We start from the raw sequence: 19917 nt of genomic DNA, 5'->3' as shown, positions 1-19917 counted from the left end.
TTGTAAATTCGGTGAGAGTTTTTTGTTCCAGACATGAGATTATCACATGAATGAAATTGGCATTTTTGAATTTCTCACAAATGTCAAGGACTTAATGATTTGAGGTGGATAAGGTTGAGTGTAATTATTAGACACAAGTGCAGGCACAACCTACTTTTCTTAATATGAGATGGATGAACTAAAATGCTGTCTTCCTTGACAGGAATGTGTTTAAAGATAATATTGATATTATTAATGATTTCTGCTTGTTTTAACAGATTTTCAATTCCTAAAGAAGCAAAAGTTTGGTAAAAACATTTCAGTTCTTTCACAGCTCATGTTTTGAAAATTGGAAGTCGAAAAGAAGCTGATATTTATTTTCCACGATTTAATAGCATTTGGATATTTATGCAAGTTATTCTTGCTTCACGGCACAAAGACTATTTTTTTTGGGGGGGGGGATACAATTGAGTTTGTTTCTTTTTCATTCAGAAACATTTTTAATTTGATGTGAAAGTAGCGTGACGCAAGCTTCGTGAGTCTGATGATATCTGGGTCCACCTTCTTGTTCTTCACTGCCGAGAAGTTAATCCCTTCCTCAGGCAGCTGATTTAGATTTGTTTCCTAGTATAATATTAACTCTGCGTAAATATTCACGAAGCAAAAAACTTTTCTATTGCAGAATGTAAACATATATCAGGCATTATTATATTTTTGAGTTTCTTCATTTGAGTGGCTATTTCCCCACGTTCTTGGAAGGAAATCAGGAATTGACAAATGCACGTTATGCAATGAACCCCTTGGGATCTCAAAAACAGCAACAGTGGATTTTCTGTTTTCTTCTGTCAGAACAGGTGACCATGGTTTTCGGAACCGATTGTGTGTTGATGGTGCAGGATTACCGAGAGTAGTTCTTTGACATAAAATGGCCTCAGAGAGTTAAGGAGCAACGTTTTTTGCAAAAAAGTCGATGCATGAGGAGATCCAGCAGTGTTAAGAATTTAAGACCTTGTCTGCAGACAGCGGCAGATATTGAATGTCACAGCTTTGTGATAATTTGTTCCAACACTTTGCCTCTCAAAGGCTCGGCTTTAACCTATTAATGGTTATTTGTTATCATCCGAGATAGAGAGTTCGAGGGGGTGGAGATATGAGAGTTATCTCCAAAAGTAATTGGAAGCACTGATGGACGACAACCATCCTTCCTGTTTCAGGTGCCCGTTTATCGAACGGTCCGCTCATCTATCACGAAGCCGACAGTTGGAAGGGATTAGAATGCTCAGGCACATTGTAGCAGAGGCCAGCAAGGATGTTTCAGTCTTTAAACTTCGTCGGAGGGAAACGTCAGGCGTCGAGATCATTGAGTCTCATTTCACTAAAGACGGATGCAGGAAATGACCCAAGTGTGGGTTTATGTTTAAAGATCGTTTCACTGAAAACATCTGGACGAGCTGGGGTTGGGAGCCATTGAAACGGTACATGCTCTCTTCCATTGAATTGTATATTATGCGGAGCATTAGATTTTTCTGAGTTAAAGAAAGTCTTTCCTGTCTTTGTGTAAAGGTAAGGCGAGTCCAAAAGGACCTTCGAATCATAGAATCATAGAATGTTTAAAACACAGAACGAGGTCATTCGGCCCAACGAGTCCGTGGCGGTTCTCTTCAAGAGCAATCCAGCGAGTCCCACTCCCCCGCCGTTTTCCCCGTAGCCCTGCATTTTTTCCCTTCAAGTATTTGCGCAATTCCCTTTTGAAAGCCACGATTTAATCAGCCTCCACCACCCTCTCTGGCAGCGCATTACGTAAGATTAACACTCGCTGCGTAAAACAAGTATTTCCTCCTGTCGCCTTTTGTTCTTTTGCCAATCACCTTAAATCTGTGTCCTTCGTTTCTCCACCCTTCTGCCAATGGAAACAGTTTCTCTCTATCTACTCTGTCTACACCCCTCAATGATTTTGAACATCGCTATCAAATCTCCTCTCAGCCCTCTCTGCTCCAAGGAGACCAACCCCAGCTTTTCCAGTCTATCCACGTAACTAAAGTCCCTCATCCCTGAAACCATTCCAGTAAATCTTTTCTGCACCCTCTCTGAAGCCTTCGCATCCGTCCTAAATTCTGGTGCCCAGAGTTGGACACAGTGCTCCAGTTTTGGCCAAATCAGCGTTATATAAAAGTTCAACATAACTTCCATACTTTTGTACTCTGTGCCTCTATTTTTCAAGCCCAAGATCCCATATGCTCTATTAACCGCTTTCTCAACCTGTCCTGCCACTTTCAAAGAGTTGTGCACATACACCCCCAGATCTCTCTGTTCCTGCACCCCCTTTAGAATTGTACCCTTTAGTTTATATTGCCCCTTCTCGTTCTTCCTTCCAAAATGTATAATTTCGCACTTCTCTTCATCAAATTTCATCTGCTATGTATCCGCCCATTCAAACAACCTGATTGTGTCCTCTTAAAGTCTATCACTATCCTCCTTGCTGCTCAGTACACTTCCAAGGTTTGTTTCATCTGCAAAGTTTGAAATTGTGTCCTATACACGCAAGTCCAAGTCATTAATATATACCATGAAAAGCAGTGTTCCAAGCACCGACCCCTCTGGAACACCACTGTTTGCCTTCCACTAGTCCGAAAAAACAACCGTTCACCACTATTCTCTTTTTCATGTCATTTAGCCAATTTCATATCGGGCATTGCCCCTTTTATTCCATGGGCTTCAATTTTGCGGCTAAGCCTATTTTGTGGCACTTTATCAATCACATTTTGAAAGTCCATATAAACAACATCAACATCATTACCCTCATCGACCCTCCCTGTTACCTCGTCAAAAAACTCAATGAAGATAGTTTAGCCGGTTTTCCTTCAACAAATTCGTGCTGTCTTTTCTTTTTTAATCCGCGCTTGTACAAGTGACTATTAATTTTGTCCCGGAATTTAATTGCTAACAGTTTTCCCACCACTGAGGTTAAACTGACTGGTCTGTCGTTGCCGGGTTTATCCTCAAAAACTTCTTTGAACAAGGGTGTAACATTTCCAACTCTCCAGTCCTGAGGCACCACCCCTTATCTACGGATGTTTGGAAGATTATGGCCAGTACCTCTACAATTTCCACCCTTACTTCCCTCAGCAACCTACGAAGCATTCCATCCGAACCGGGTGTCTTTTCTACTCTAAGCACAGCCAGCCTTTCGAGTACCTTCTCTTTATCAATTTTAGCCCATCCAGTATCTCAACGACCTCCTCTTTTACTCTGACTTATGTTGTGTCTCCTTCCTTGTTACAGACAGATGCAAAGTACTCATTTAGTATCTCAGCCATGCATTCTGCCTCCATGCATAGATCTTCTTTTTGGTCTTTAATCGGCCCCACCTCTCCTCTTCCGACCGGTTAACTATTTATCTGCCAATGGAAGACTTTTGGATTCCCTTTTATGTTGGCCGCAGTCTATTCTCATACTCTCTCTTTACACCTTTCATTTCCTTTTTCACTTCCCCTCTCTACTTTCTAGATTCAGCCTAGTTCTCACATGTGTTATAAACCAGACATCTGTCATACACCCCCTTTTGCTGCTTCATCTTATTCTCTATCTCTTTCTTCATCCAGGGAGCTCTGGCTTTTGTTGCCCTACCTTTTCCTGCGTGAGAATGAACCTAGGCTATACCCGAACCATATCCTCCCTTAAGGCTCCCCATTGTTCGATTACAGTTTTGCCTGCCAATGTTTGATTCCAAATTAGACGGGCCATATCCGTTCTCAACCCGCTGAATTTGGCCGACCTCCAATTAAGTATTTTTATTTTGGATTGCTCCCCGTTCTTTTCCGTAACTAATCTAAACCTTAAGATATCATGATGTGGAGATGGCGGTGATGGACTGCGGTTGACAATTGTAAACAATTTTACAACAGCAAGTTATAGTCCAACGATTTTTATTTGAAATCTACAAGCTTTCGGAGGCTTGTAGATTTTAAATAAAAATCGTTGGACTATTACTTGGTGTTGTAAATTTTTTTACAATTAAGATAACATGATCGCTGTTCCCGAAATGATCCCCCATTGAGGCTTGATAAACTTGACCCAATACCCAGTAATGTTTTGGATAAAACGCAATAACTACCCTGTTTTTGCATCCGTTGGTGTTCCGGATAAGCAATTATCTCATCCGTTAATGATGTAAATCGGTTTTAACTTTGCTGCTGAACTTTGCAATTTTCTTCTCCCATCATCTTTTACAGAGCCGCCTGTTCTGTTCTACCAGTTTATCTGGTGCATAAACTTGCTACGCTTTTGGTCTTGTGGCAGCTGCATTATATATGCAATGAACTATGTGTATCCAGCCCTGAGAATGTTATTGGCTAATTCTCTGTACTAAATACCCTCAAATCAGATGATTGGGCTAAGGCGTGGCATCATACCACGAGGAGCTCTTAAATGTACCATGTTGTGGAACTAACCTGTCCTGAAATATATTGTAGAGGGTTGTTTTTCAAACTGGAGGCCTGTGTCCAGCGGTGTGCCTCAGGGATCGGTGCTGGGTCCGCTGTTATTTGTTATTTATATTAATGATTTGGATGAGAATTTAGGAGGCATAAGTTTGCAGATGACACCAAGATTGGTGGCATTGTGGACAGTGAAGAAGGTTATCTAGGATTGCAAAGGGATCTTGATAAATTGGGCCAGTGGGCCGATGAATGGCAGATGGAGTTTAATTTAGATAATTGTGAGGTGATGCATTTTGGTAGATCGAATCGGGCCAGGACCTACTCCCTTAATGGTGGAGCGTTGGGGAGAGTTATATAACAAAGAGATCTAGGAGTACAGGTTCATAGCTCCTTGAAAGTGGAGTCACAGGTGGATAGGGTGTTGAAGAAGGCATTCAGCATGCTTGGTTTCATTGGTCATAACATTGAATACAGGAGTTGGGATGTCTTGGTCAAGTTGTACAAGACATTAGTAAGGCCACATTTGGAATACTGTGTACAGTTCTGGTCACCCTATTATAGAAAGGATATTATTAAACTAGAAAGAGTGCAGAAAAAATTTACTAGGATGCTACCGGGACTTGATGGTTTGACTTATAGGGAGACGTTAGATAGACTGGGACTTTTTTCCCTGGAGAGTAGGAGGTTAAGGGGTGATCTTATCGAAGTCTATAAAATAATGAGGGGCATAGATAAGGTAGATAGTTGAAATCTTTTCCCAAAGGTAGGGGAGTCTATAACGAGGGGGCATAGATTTAAGGTGAGAGGGGAGAGATACAAAAGGTTCCAGAGGGGCAATTTTTTCACTCAAAGGGTGGTGAGTGTCTGGAACGAGTTGCCAGAGGCAGCAGTAGAGGCGGGTACAATTTTGTCTTTTATAAAGAATTTGGACAGTTACATGGGTAAGATGGGTATCGAGGGATATGGGCCAAGTGCAGGCAATTGGGACTAGCTTAGTGGTATAAACTGGGCGACATGGACATGTTGGGCCGAAGTGCCTGTTTCCATGTTGTAACTTCTATGATTCTATGATTCTATGAATATGTTTTCAGTGATTCATCCCGAGACAGCTCACGGTTTCAGTATTACAACGAGTCAGTGCATTGTTCTTTCTCCCCAATGACATGGTTCAGTTGAACTGAGATTTCAAAGTATTTATTGGTTATCACTGTTATGAAATATTATTTCATTGTGCGTGTACCTGCCACAGCTTTAGATGTCTGGCCACTGAACTGAGATTCCTGCTGACTCTTTCACATAGTATCGCAGTATCATAGTAGGTACAGCACAGGAGGAAACTATTTGGACCAACTTGCCTGTTCGGCTTTTTGAAAGAGCTATCAAATTAGTCCAATTCCCCTGCTCTTCCCATATAGCCTTGTAATTTTTTTTCCTCAAGTATTTATCTAATTCCCTTTAAAAAGTTAATATTGAATATGCACCCACCACATTTACAGAAAGTGCATTCCAGATCGTTACAACTCGCTGCATAAAAAAATGATTCCTCATGTCGACTCTGGCTCTTTTGCCGATCACCTTAAATCTTTGTCCTCTGATGACCGACCCGTCTACCACTGGAAGCAATTTCTCCTTATTGACTCAATCAAAACCATTCATGATCTTGAACACTTCGAACAAATCTCCAGTCGACCTAGTCAGTTCTGAGGAGAACAATCCCAGCTTCTCCAGTTTCTCCACATAACGGGACTCCCTCATTCCTGGGACAATTCTAGTTACCCTCTTCTCCAACCTCTCTGAGGCCTTGACACCCTTTCTGAGGTTCCGTGCCCCGAATTGAACACAGTATTCAAGCTAAGGCCCAACCAATGATTTATAAAGGATGAGGATATCTTCCTTCCTTTTGTACTATCTGTCTCCAGCTGTACCATCCTGTACCTAACTGCACTTCCCCCAGATGTACTATCCTGTACCAAGCCGTACAGTCTCCAGCTGTACTATTCTATGCCTTGCTGTACTGCCCCCAGCTGCACTATACTATACCCAGCTGTATTGCCTCCAGCTGTACTATCCTGTATCTAGCTGTTCTGCCTCCAGATGTACTATCCTGTACCTAACTGTACTGCCTCCAGCTGTACTATTCTGTGCCCAGCTGTACTACCTCCAGCTGTACTATCCTGTATCTCGCTGTTCTGCCTCCAGCTGTACTAGCCTGTGCCTACCTGTATTGCCTGCAGCTGCACTATCCTGTATCTCGCTGTACTGCCTCCAGCTGTACAATACTGCCTCCAAACAAAAGGAGGACCAGGTGTCACAGTGTGACAGATACCCTCCCGCACCAGGGTTAAAATCGTTTCGGGGTAGGGAACTATGTCAGTTACGTGTGTCTCGCTCGTACCCTGCTAAAACTGAGCTAAGTCCCCATTAATGAATCTTTTTGTAAATGTGTTGGTTCTTTATATATTGACGTTCACTGCAAAATGCGGCAAAGGGAATAATTCGAACCAGAGAACTTCACAAGTTTTCTTTTTTTATATATTCATTCTCATGGTGTGGGCGTCGCTGACAAGGCCAGAATCTGTTGCCCCTCCCTTGTTGCCCTTGAGAAAGTGGTGGTGAGCCTTCTTCTTGAACGGCTGCAGTCCGAGTATCCCACTAAGCTGTTAGGGAGGGAGGGCCGAAGTATTGATCTCGTAATATACTCTCTACTGCACAACATTACGGCAGTCTTCAACTGGGTCAATTTAAACGAGCTTCCGTTGATGCAATCATCACACAAACGTGAATGTAGTGGGAGAGCAACACTTCAGGAGGGGAAAAGTGTAGGTCCTGTGATGTGTTCTGCAGTGCTAGACTGAAGTTAGATACAGGGTGAAGCTGACTCGAAAGAGGGTTCCTAACCCTAAACTCTAACCCTCCCTGCCAATATTACTCCAGTCAGATAACAGTGGCATTAATAGGATTCGCGTTTTGGTCAGGCCTCCGACTTGGGCTCGGGTGAGGGATTGGCTCGGACTATAACGTCAGGATTAGGGTTAGGGTTTCAGGTTTAGGTTTAGGGTTTCAGTAAGGGTGTCAGGGTTATGGTGTTAGAGTAAATGGTAATCCCAATCCCTCTATCTCTGCAACCTCCTCCTACATCATCCAGTCCTCTTACTCTTGCCTGTTGTGCCCTTCTCCCCCTCGCGTCTTCCCATTATGAGACGTTTAACTGCCTCCACCCTATTCTCTGGAATTTCCTCCTTAATAAGCGCCAGGAACTTTTTTGGTCACTTTGTACAGGTTGATTTCATTTTCTGGGACACTGTGAACAATTTCGGAGTTAAAATGCTGTGGAATGAGCTTCTCGTGAAAATTCATGGCTCCCATGAACTCACGCATCTTCGAGCAGATGTAAATGATAGTGTTTTGGTTGCTCAGATGTTGTAGGGTCTTTAGCAGTAAGTGGTATTCACGTTTCTTGTAGACGATATCGGATCCCAGGATGATGTCGTAGTCTGTTGGAAATTGATAATGGTTTATACCCCACGAGAGAGCAGAGACTTTTGACCGCTGGATAATTGAAGAGGGGACATTGTTGGCCACGTTTAGTTCTATTTGATTCAGAACTTCTGGTTTGTCTGTCAAGGTCACATCTCCACCTGCCAGAAGAATGTTAAAGAGCAATGACGTATCTTCACTTATTGCTTCCCTATGACACCAACCTGTAAATGGTAAATGTGGGCAAAAGGGATTCGGGGCAAAGCAGATTAACGCAGCAAAGGCTGTTAAATGTAATGATGAACTTGTGCAGTGTCACAGCATTGCTCAGCGACTCCATCAGCACAGCGGTTATTTCACTGGATTTAGTAATCCAAAACTGTGAACTAAAAATCCAGCAACTTGAGTTCAAATCCAACCACGAAAATTTGATTTCAATTCAAAAATGTCAACGTGAAATGGGCGATATTGACTTTCTGCCATAGCGTAAAACCGGTGACAACGAGTTTGTCGCCTGTTGAACATTCCTCCCGATTTTTATTTTTAGCTATCACACGTTTCAAACTGCCGGTCGAAGTCAATATCCGCCCCAAAGTGACCATAAAATTATCCGATTATCGCAAAAACCCAATAGGTTCACTAATGTCCTTCAGTGAAGGAAACCTGCCGTCCTTAACCAATCTCGTTTGTGTGTGACTCCAGTCCAACACCAATGTGGTTGGTGCATCACTGCGCTCTCGTGTGGCCTTGTGAGCCACGCCGCGGTATCAAAATAAGGATAAAGCTGCTACCTCGGCATCGAAATTGGAAACAAAAAGGCACACCCAGTCCAGTTGACCTTGCAAGTTCCTCCTCGCTATCAATCGGGGACTGTTGTCAAATTCGGGAGAGCTGCCTCACAAACTAGTCAAGCAACGGTCTGACATCGTCAAAGAATCAAACCTGTCCTCACTCCGAGGAAACCCTCCATCGTGTCGTGTGGCACCTCCACCCTGCTGAGTGGGATAGATTAATAACAAATCTCGCACCTCAAAACCGGGCACTCATGAGGCAGCATGGGCCCTAAGCAGCAGCATAATGGAATGCCACAACAATCTTGTTACCGCAGGGCCCGACATATCCCTCACTTCTCCATCAACATCAAGCTGGGTGACCAAATCTGTTTCAATGAGGAATGCAGAAGAGCATGCCTGGAGCGGCACCGAGCGTATTTGAAAATCAGCTGCCAACTTGGTGAAGCTGCAGCAAAGGATTACCATGCATTATAAACAGTTAGAGCACCATACATTGTGAACAGTGAGAGCACCATGATTTCTAAACAGCGAGAGGAGCATGCATTATAAACAGCGAGAGCAGCATGCATTATAAACAGCTAGAGCACCATGCATTATAAACAGTGAGAGCACCATGCATTAGAAAGAGTGAGAGCACCAGGCATTATTAAAAGTGGGAGCACCATGCATTATAAACAGTGAGAGCACCATGCATTATAAACAGTGAGAGCACCATGCATTATAAACAGAGGGAGCACCATGCTTTGCACAGAGTACAGCAATCCCCAAACCAAACAATCAGGTTAAAGCTCTGAAATCCGGTCACATCAAGTCGCGAATGGTGGTCGCAAATTCAGCAACTAACAGGAGAAGGAGGCTCGGTGAAGATTTTCATCCTCAACAAGAGCGCAGTCCAGCACATGGGAACATAAGGACATAAGAAATAGGTGCAGGAGTAGGCCATACGGCCCCTCGAGGCTGCTCCCTCATTCGATAAGATCACGGCTGCTCTTCGAACTCCACTCCACTTTCCCGCCCGATTCCCATATCCCTTGATTCCCTGAATGCAAAAAAAAGTTTGATGCGCTTGCAACAATCTCCAGTCAGAAGTGCCAAGTGGATGATCATTCTCAGCCTCTTCCTGAGGTCCCCATCCTCACAGATACCAGTCTTCAGCCAATTACATTCACTCCACGTGATAACAATAAATGTCTGAGTTGATGGACATGGCAAAGGCTCCCGGCTGTCGTGTTGAAGACCTGTGCTCCAAAATAAGCGGTGGCCGACCTGAGTTGTTCCAGTCGGAACTGTCATCTATCCGACTAAAAAGTGGAAAATTGCCCAGGTATGAACTGTCCACAAAAAGCGGGACAAATCCAATCCGGCCAATTACCGCTCCATCAGCCTACTCTCAATCATCGCCAAAGTGATGGAAGATGTCGAGAGTGCTATCAAGCGGCACTTACTAACCAATAACCTGCTCACCGATGCTCAGTTTGGGTTCCGCCAGGACCACTCGGCTCCAGACCTCATGACAGCCTTGGTCCAAACATGGAAAAGAATCCTGAATTCCAGAGGTGAGGTGAGACTGACTGCCCTTGACATCAAGGCAGCATTTGTCCGGGTGTGGCACGAAGGAGCCCTCGTAAAACTGCCGTCAATTGTAATCAGTGGGGAAACTCTCAAGTGGCTGGAGTCATACCTGGTGCAAAGGTACATGAGAGTGTTTGTTGGAGGCCAATCATCTCAGCCCGAGGACATCGCTGGGCAGTGACCAAGCCCCAACTATCTTCAGCTGCTACATTAATGACCTTCCCTCCATCACAAGGTCACAAGTGGGGCTGTTCGATTATGATAATGATAAGGACATAATGTTTATTTCCTTCAGTAATTCCTCAGGTAACGCCGCAGAATACACGGCCTCCGACCTGCTCTTGCAGCCACACTATTTATGTGGCTGGTCCAGTTAAGTTTCTGGTCAATGGTGACCCCCAGGATGATGATGGTGGGGGATTCGGCGATGGTAATGTCGTTTGATGTAAATGGGAATTGGTTAGATTCTGTCTTGTTGGAGATGGTTATTGCCTGGCTCTTGTCTGGCGCGAATGTTACTTGCTACATAACAGCCAAACCTGCATATTGTCCAGGTTGTGCTGTATGCGGGCACGGACTGCTTCATTATTTTATTCTAAAGCATGCTTACTGTTTTATGGAATATAATTTGGCCATCAGTTGGGTGCTGGAAACGTGACTGGAGCTCACAAGGACTCAAAAACATGATCAAAAGCTACAGCTTCCGCGTTTAATATCTGATCAGAGTCCAGATGTTCAGGATGTTGAGCAAATATTACATTGAATATAACCAGGCCATTTCTGATAGGTATCTAGTTCTCAGCTCATCAGCTCAAGGAGAAATGTGATCAAATGTTTCACTTTTTCATTTTCTGGAATTTTACGTTTACTCGATTTTCACAGATCAACAGCAGTTCAATTGAGATCCCGCTCCCTGATGGGAGGAGGGACTTTCTCCATAATGGCAGGTGGAGCGGCTGAGTCCAGAAAGCTGCGACTTTTCTGAGGCATCATTCTTATTACCTGAGGTAAGGGTCCTGTGCTTTGAAAGCATTCTCTATCAAACAGAACAAAACTGGAGGTGAAGAACTGTCAACCCTGGTTAGGCCGCACCTGGAGTTCTGTGAGCAGTTCTGGGCACCGCACCTTCGGAAGGACATATTGGCCTTGGTGGGAGTGCAGCGTAGGTTTACTAGAATGATACCCGGACTTCAAAGGTTAAGTTACGAGGAGAGATTACACAAATTGGGGTAGTATTCTCTCGAGTTTCGAAGGTTAAGGGTTAATCTGATCGAAGTTTATAAGATATTAAGGGGAACAGATAGGGTGGATAGAGAGAAACTATTTCCGCTGGTTGGGGGTTTTAGGAGTAGGGGGCGCAGTGTAAAAATTAGAGCCAGACCTTTCAGGAGCGAGATTAGAAAACATTTCTACACACAAAGGGTTGTAGAAGTTTGGAACTCCCTTCCGCAAACGGCAATTGATACTAGCTCAATTGCTAAATTTAAATCTGAGATAGATAGCTTTTTGGCAACCAAAGGTATTAAGGGATATGGGCCAAAGGCAGGTATATGGAGTTAGATCACAGATCAGCCATGATCTCATCAAATGGCGGAGCAGGCACGAGTGGCTGAATGGCCTACGCCTGTTCCTATGTTCCTAACAGTAAGGACCTCAAAAGAAGATCAGACTGCAGCGTTCACAAAACATGCATATTACTGGGGGTTTAATCACCCCAATGACCAGTCTTTGTCATGGTCCTTCTCATTCTCTAGCCGTCCTATTCCATTACAGTTCATCGCGCTCCCTCACACATGCAAAGTGCTATCGCTTGGAAAGTTTAACTCACCCAGCAGGATTGCAAGAATCCCCACGATCCCAGTGCCCGACCCCAATTCAATCATCTTCTTCCCAGAAAAACTGATTTTCTCTTTCTCAAAGAACCGGCAGAGAACGAGGCCCTGAAACAAAATATGGTATTAACGTTAGAATTCGTTCAGCTGCAACTTTCTGTATCCAAGTTCACACTACAAGGCAGGTTGCAAGGAAGGGTGCAAGGGAGGGAGCATGTGTCGGAGCAAGGGAGGGTGCAAGGATAGGTGCAAGGGAAGGTGCAAGATAGTGAACAAGGTAGGGTGCAAGGGAGAGAGCAAGCGTGGATACAAGGGTGGGAGCATGGGAGGGTGCAGGGATCAGTGCAAGGGAAGGTGCAAGGGAGGTAGCAAGGGTGAGTGCAAGGGAGGGTGCAAGGGAGAGAGCAAGCGTGGATGCAACGGTGCGAGCATGGGAGGGTGCAGGGATCAGTGCAAGGGAACGTGCAAGGGAAGGTGCAATGGTGCGAGCATGGGAGGGTGCAGGGATCAGTGCAAGCGAAGGTGCAAGGGAAGGTGCAAGGGAGGCAGCAAGGGAGGGCGCAAGGGAGGGTGCAAGCCAGTAAGTAATTCCAAGGAATATATAAATCTAGTACTTAGTTCCAAGGAAGATATAAAAATCTGAACATCGTGTTGTGATGGTTATAAACTCAATATTTGGTGTCAAGAATAGCGCATACCCCGCGCATGGTGTCAATGATGGTGTATACACCGGGAATGTTGTCAAAGATGGTGGATACACCGCGCATGGTGCTAAGGATTGTGTATACTCAAGGGCAATTGGGGATGGGCAATAAATACTGGCCTGGTCAGCGACGCCCACATCCCATGAAGAAATAAAAAAAATACCTCGTGCACGGTGCTAACAATCGTGTATATACCGTACAAGGTGCCAAGGATAGTGGATACACAGTGTAGGGTATCAAGGATGGTGGATACCCAGTGTCGGGTACCAAGGATGGTGGATACCCAGTGTAGGGTGTCAAGGATGGTGGATACCCAATGTAGGGTGTAAAGGATGGTGGATACCCAGTGTAGGGGATCAAGGATGATGGATACCCAGCGTAGGGGATCAGGGATGGTGGATACCCATTGTAGGGTGTCAAGGATGGTGGATACCCAATGCAGGGGATCAGGGATGGTGGATACCAAGTGCAGGGGATCAAGGATGGAGGATACACAGTGTAGGGGATCAAGTATCGTGGATAACCAGTATAGGGTGTCAAGGATGGTGGATACCCAGTGTAGGGTGTCAAATATCGTGGATAACCAGTATAGGGTGTCAAGGATGGTGGATACCCAGTGTAGGGTGTCAAGGATGGTGGATACCCAGTGTAGGGTGTCAAGGATGGTGGATACCCAGTGTAGGGGATCAAGTATCGTGGATAACCAGTATAGGGTGTCAAGGATGGTGGATACCCAGTGTAGGGTGTCAAGGATGGTGGATAACCAGTATAGGGCATCAAGGATGATGGATACCCAGTGTAGGTGATCAAGGATGGTGGATACCCAGTGTAGGGGATCAGGGATGGTGGATACCCAGTGTAGAGTGTCAAGGATGGTGGATTCCCAGTGCAGGGGATCAAGGAGGGTTTAAACATAATACATGGTGCTGGTGGAGTATTAATCCCATATCGATTGCATGGAGGATACATCATTCAGTACTTTGTGCCAGCTAGGGTATAAACCGAGTACATGACGATAACGACGGCATAAACCCAGGGTATGGTGAATTGGAACGTATAAACCCAAGACATGATACAAGAAGGTTATATACCCATTACATTGTGTCAGGGAGGAGGAAAACCCGGTAAATATGGCCTGGAGGGTAAAAACAATTTAATGGTGCCATGGATGCTATGAAGACAGAACATGGTGCCATGGATGGTATGAAGACAGAACATGGTACCATGGATGGTATGAAGACAGAACATGGTGCCATGGATGGTGTGAAGACAGAACATGGTGCCATGGATGTTATATATTAGGTGTAGAGTATTTATGGAAAGAGACATTGATCAATCAAAGGTGAAGATGCTGAGGGGTAATTCCAGTGAGTTGAAAAGGGATCCGGCCCATGTTGAATGCAAACAAAGACTGGCTGTAAAAACAGTAAATAAGCAATGCGAGGCCTTCAAGGAGAAGCTAGTTCGGGCGCAAACGAAACACATTCCGATGAGGGAGTTAGGAAGGGCATCCAGTGCTGGAGCTCACTGGATAATTGAAAATATAGAGAGTAAAACGAAACAGAGAAAGGAGGCTTATGACCAATGTCAGGACCATAATACATTAGAAAATGAGGCAGAATACATAAAGTACAGAGGAGAACTGAAAAAGGAAATAATACGGGCGAAGAGAGTGTACGAGAAAATAGTGGCAGATAACATAAAAGGGAACAGTAAAGTCTTTTATGAACAGACAATTACCAAAAGGACAGTCAAAGGAAGGGTGGGGCCAATTAGCGACAAAAGAACGAACTCATTGTGGAGTCGCGGCTTGGGTACAAAATGAAAACTTTGCATCAACATTCACAAAAAAAGAGGATGCTGCCAATGTCCCTGTAAAGGAAGAGATAGTAGAGGATGCACTAAAAAGGTTGGCAGTACTCAAAGTAGAAAAGCCACGCGGTCCAGTGGGTTGCATCCTAGGTTGTTGTGGGTAGTATGGGTGGAAATAGCAAAGGTTATAGCCACAATCTTTCAATCCTCCTTGGATATGGGGATGGTGCCAGAGGACTGACTGGTTGCAAATGTTATTCTCCTGTTCAAAAAAGGGGAGAAGGATAAACCTGGTAACTACTGGCCAGTCAGCCTAACGTCGGTGGTGGGGAAACTTTTGGAGACAATAATCTTGGACAAAATTAATTGTCACTTGGAAAAACATGTTTTAATAAATAACGGTCAGCACGGATTTCTTAAAGGCAAATCGTGTTTGATAAACTTGATTGAGTTATTGATGAAGTAACTAATAGGGTTGATGGTTTTCGTGCAGTTGTGTTTGTTGACATGAATTTTCAAAGTACCACGTTGTAGATGAGTTAGCAACATTGATGCCCATGGGATTAACAGGACAGGGGCAGCGTGGATATGAAATTGGCAAAGAGACAGAAAGCAGGGAGTAGTTGTGAACGGTTATTTCTCAGGCTGGATGTGTTCTCCAGGGGTCGGTATTTACACCATTGATCTTTTTGACATGCATTAATGAACTGGACTTGTGTATAGAGGGTATAATTTCAAAGTTTGCAGATGACACGAAACTCGGAAATGTAGTAAACAATGTGGAGGCTAAGAACAGACTTCAGGAGACCAGACACACAAGGGAAATGGGCAGACAAATGGAAGATGAAATTTAACGCAGAGAACTGACTGTGAAATGATACATTTTGATCGGAATAATAATAAGAGACAATATAAACAAAATGTTACCATTTTGAAGGGGGGACAGGAACAGAACGAACTCGGGTTGTACTGACACAAATATTTGAAGGTGGCAAGACAAGTTGGGAAGGCTGTTAAAAAAGCATACGGGACCCTTGATTTATAAAATAGGCACAGAATACAAAATGAAGGAAGTGACGCTAAACCTTTATAAATCACTGGTGAGGCTGCAGCAGGAGTATTGTGTCCAATCCTGAGCACCACGTTCGGAAGAATGTCAAGTCTTTAGGGACAGTGCAGTGTAGATTTGGTAGAATGGTACCAGGGGTGCGGGACTTCAGTTAAGTGGGGAGACTGGAGAAGCTGGGGTTGTTCTGTTAGACCAGAGAAGTTTAAGATGAGATTTAAAAGATGTGTTCAAATTCACGAACGGTTATGAGAGAGTAGAAGAGTAAAAAGGGGTTCATGGGGTTGGGGGTTATATATTAGCACAGATAGAGGATTGTGTAACGGACAGAAAACAGAGAGTCGTGATAAACGGGTCATATTCAGGTTGGCAGGCTGTAACTAGCGGGGTGCCGCAAGGATCCCTGCTTGGGCCTCAGCCTTTTCAACTCTATATTAATGAATTAGATGAAAGGACCGAGTGTAATGTATCCAAGTTTGCTGACGATACAAAGATACGTGGGAAAGTAAACTGTGACGAGGATACAAAGAGTCTGCTAAGGGTTATAGACAGGTAAAGTGAGTGGGCAGGCAGATGATTAATTGGAGACATGACATGTGGTGAGTGGAGCAGGTTTCGGAGGAACAGGTGACTTTGGACCTATGGTTCCCAAAGCTCTCCACCACTGGAGGGTTTTCCTCGCCTCATGTCTGGGTTTGATGGAGACTAATTGATGGGGATTGGTTGCTATTATTAGTCTGCAACTCGGTTCTCACTGTGTCATGTGACTACCAGGAAAGGAGACGGCGAACAATAATCTTTCTTCTAGCAATTCCGATGTTCTTATGCATGTTCGTCTGCAAAACCAATTCATCAAGTAGGGCTTCCTCAACATGGCGGGGGTGGGGGTGGGGGCGGTTGCTATAGTGGAAGGCAGAGGCTCTGAGTTTGGTTTCTCTCTTTCAGATCCAAGCATTTACTCCAAACATTGGACTTACAGCTTCCCAGATTATTGATGGTACCACTAATTGATTGCTGGAGACCCTAGTGATTCTCAAAGTGTGCCCGCAAAACTGATAGCGACTTTCGAGTTTGTTGCTGTCCTCCGTGGAGTCGGGGCTACTGAAATGCTTCTTTTCCTGCTGTGTTTCCATTATCCTCTCTGAGCTCACTCTGTACTGCTTTGATCCTGGTTGAACCACTGCAGTCTCCACGGAGGTTTTGTCCAGGGGTCTGGATGTGAGCCTGTCTCGGTTTCAGCTTTCGGTGCGTGCAGTCCGCTTGTCCGACAGTGGATGAAACAATACAAACTCTGATCTGGAAACACAATAAACTTTAATTAATTAGTCTCCCTTCTCTCACCTCTTCCCCAACAAATTTGATAATAACACATTAACACAATATTCAAAAGTTTCTGAAAGGTCCTCATTAAGAAAGTGAACCAATAAAGTCAGTATGCAGAGAGCCGAAACTGTGGGCCTTTATCTGAAGGCAGGGACGGTGTTTGCCTTACCATGCGACTGTTGTTTTAGTGAAGTTACTCCCTTCGATCCAGAGCTGCTCAGCTGACAAACCTCGCAGAAGAGCTTTTGTTGCGAACCGTGGTATCATCTCCCCAACCTCGGCCGGGTTGGTGAGCAGCCTTTCTCTGCCGCCCACTCTTTACCAGTTTCATGTTCTTCACCTGTCTCACCAGCTGCACCGATCAGTAACTGCCTTTTCCCACTGTGATGACAGTCACTGCTCCATGCTGCTCACTGCCAGCGGGACGATGTGATCGGCCGCCGACTCTCGGCGCTTTGTTGCGCAGTGTCTTTATTCATTTCTTATCTGACTCGAGTTACAACGAATCGATGGGGAACAGCCTAGATTCCAAACACTTTTGAATATTGTGTTAATGTGTTGTTATCAAATTTGTTGGTGAAGAGGCGAGAGAAGGGAGACTAATTAATTAAAGTTTATTATGTTTCCAGCTCAGGTACCGGCAAGCCCTCAGTGATCAGCTAATTAACGTAACTGGATCTGCTCAGGGGTCCGTGTAATTGCACGGCCCAAACGCTGCACTGTTGAAAGGTCAGCAACATTTCAAATTATCATCAGCACAGAGCACCTAAAACTGATGCCTTTGACCCGGACGGTTGAATTGTTTTTTTATTTTAAAATGAACATGGAAATCAATTTATATGCCAACAACTAACTGCAAATATTCAATTATACGCCTTCGGGTTACTTTCTACCAACCGGAAAACTGTTTCCAAACTGTGCCCTGTCGGAGTGCTTGGAAATCCCTGGTTTAACAAAGCACCACCTGGAGGATGGGACAATGCTTCTTTGTGCTTCGGAAGCCTGTCGATCGTTACCCTCATTTATGTAGTAAGAAGATCCCTAAATATCAGGTAATTCAGCAATTGAAAAGATTCATTCTTGGATTGAGAAGTGGCAATGCACAGACTGAAGGCACATTAGAACAGGAGGAGGCCATTTAGCCCCTCGAGCCTGTTCTGCCATTCAATGAGATCATGGCTGATCTGTAACCTAACTCCGCATACGCGCCTTAGCCCCATATGCCTTAATACTCTTGGTTAACAAAAATCTATCAATTATAGAAATAAAATTAACAATTGAGCTTCCATCTCCTGCCTTTGTTGAAGAGAGTTCCAAACTTCTACCACCCTTTGCTTCCTAATCACACACCTGGAAGTTTTGGCTTCAATTTTAGGCTATATCTAACCCTAACCCACCCAGCGGAAATCTTTTCTCTCTATCGCCTCTATCAGTTCCCATTAATATCTTGAAAACTTCGATTAGGTCACCCCTTACACATCTAAATTCCAGGGAATGCAACCCGAGTTTGTGTAATGTCTCCTCGTAATATAACACTTGGAGTCGAGATATCATTCCAGTAAATCAAATGCAAAATACTTCGAAAGCTGGAAATCTGAAATAGAAACAAAAATTGCTGGAGAAGCTCAGCAAATCAGGCCATAGCTGTGGAGAAAGAAAAATTGTTAACGTTTCAGGTCGAAGACCTTTCGCCCGAACTCATTCGAGCAAATCTGCGCTGCACTCCCTCGAAGGCCAATATATCCTTCCTGAGGTTTGGTGCCCAGAACTGAACACAGTACTCCAGGTGCGGTCGAATCAGGGTTTTTTTTCATGGCTACAACATAATTCTACCCCCTTGTATTCTATTGCTCTCGATATAAAGGCCAGTATTCCATTAGACTTTTTGATTATTTTCTGTACCTGTCCATGACATTTTAATGATCTATGTGCATGGACCCCTAAGTTTTTTTGGATCTCCACTGTTTCGAGCTTTTCACCATTTAGAAAGTACACTGATGTACCCTGTTTTGGTCCAAAGTGGATGAGCTCACACATGCCTACAATGAAATCCACTTGCCACAGTTTTGCCCATTCACTTAGTCCATTACTATCTTTCTGGAATGTTATGTTTCCATCTACACTGCTTAAAATGCTGCCTATCTTTTTTGTCATTGGCAAACTTGGATATATGGATCCCTCTATCCCGTTTATCTAAGTCATTAATAAATCTAGTGAATAGTTGAGGCCCAAAAATATATCCGTATGGGAAACCATTTGAAACTTCCTGCCAATTTGAGCCATTATCCCTACTCTCTGTTTCGTCCCGCTCAGCCAATTTCCTAACCATGTCAATAATTTGCCTTCAATTCCATGAGCTTCAAGTTTAGTTAATAGTCTCTTATGAGCGACTTTATCTAATGCCTTCTGGAAGTCCATATAATCTACAACCATAGACATTCCGCTGTCCTCTACTTTAGTAACCTCTTCAAAAAATTCAATCAGGTTCGTCAGGCATGACCTGCCCTTCACAAATCACCGTTGGCTCTCCCTGATCAGTTGAAAATTTTCAAGGTGTTCAGTCACTCTATCCTTAATTATAGACTCTCGTAATTTCCCGACAACAGATATTAGGCTAAGTGGTCTAGAATGCCCTGGTTTCCCTCTCTCACCTTTCTTAAATAGCGGAGTTGCATGTGCAACTTTCTCATCTAAAGGAACAGTTCCTGAATGGAGCAAACTTGGAAAGATAATAGTTTGGGCTTCTGCAATGTTCTCAACTACTTTCTTTAAAGCCCTGAAGTGGAAGCCATCTGGTTCTGGGGATTTGTTACTCCCTAGTGCCATTATTTTCTTCATTACTGTTAATTTGCATGTGTTAATACAGTAAGTCCCGTCCCTGATTCACAATTAGTTTCCTTGGAGCGTCCGGCATGCGAT

At 44.1% G+C, this 19917-nt stretch overlaps 1 protein-coding gene across 1 annotated transcript; it reads right to left on the bottom strand.

The window, feature by feature from the left end:
- Nucleotides 1-7658: 7658 nt before the first annotated feature.
- On the bottom strand, nt 7659-16808 carry LOC137317966 (EEF1A lysine methyltransferase 3-like). The gene is made up of 3 exons (XM_067980958.1): nt 16653-16808; nt 12090-12201; nt 7659-8056 (listed from the first exon to the last, which is right to left on the bottom strand). Exons 1-3 carry the CDS (start codon nt 16806-16808, stop codon nt 7659-7661), a joined length of 666 nt encoding a protein of 221 aa, XP_067837059.1.
- Nucleotides 16809-19917: the final 3109 nt, after the last annotated feature.

The sequence above is a fragment of the Heptranchias perlo genome, unplaced genomic scaffold, assembly GCF_035084215.1.
Source record: "Heptranchias perlo isolate sHepPer1 unplaced genomic scaffold, sHepPer1.hap1 HAP1_SCAFFOLD_64, whole genome shotgun sequence".
NCBI classification, from domain to species: Eukaryota; Metazoa; Chordata; class Chondrichthyes; order Hexanchiformes; family Hexanchidae; genus Heptranchias; species Heptranchias perlo.
The sequence above is the reverse complement of the archived record's forward strand: the minus strand, read 5'-3'. Positions and strand labels throughout refer to the sequence as shown.

Excerpts from the sequence above, each read along its gene's own strand:
- LOC137317966 (XM_067980958.1), bottom strand. The coding sequence starts at position 16,808 with ATGGAAACACAGCAGGAAAAGAAGCATTTCAGTAGCCCCGACTCCACG. Across the intron at positions 12,202-16,652 it reads CATCAATAATCTGGGAAGCT|GGCCTCGTTCTCTGCCGGTT; the intron begins GTAAGTCCAATG and ends ATTTTGTTTCAG. Across the intron at positions 8,057-12,089 it reads GATTCTTGCAATCCTGCTGG|GTGGAGATGTGACCTTGACA; the intron begins GTGAGTTAAACT and ends TTCTTCTGGCAG.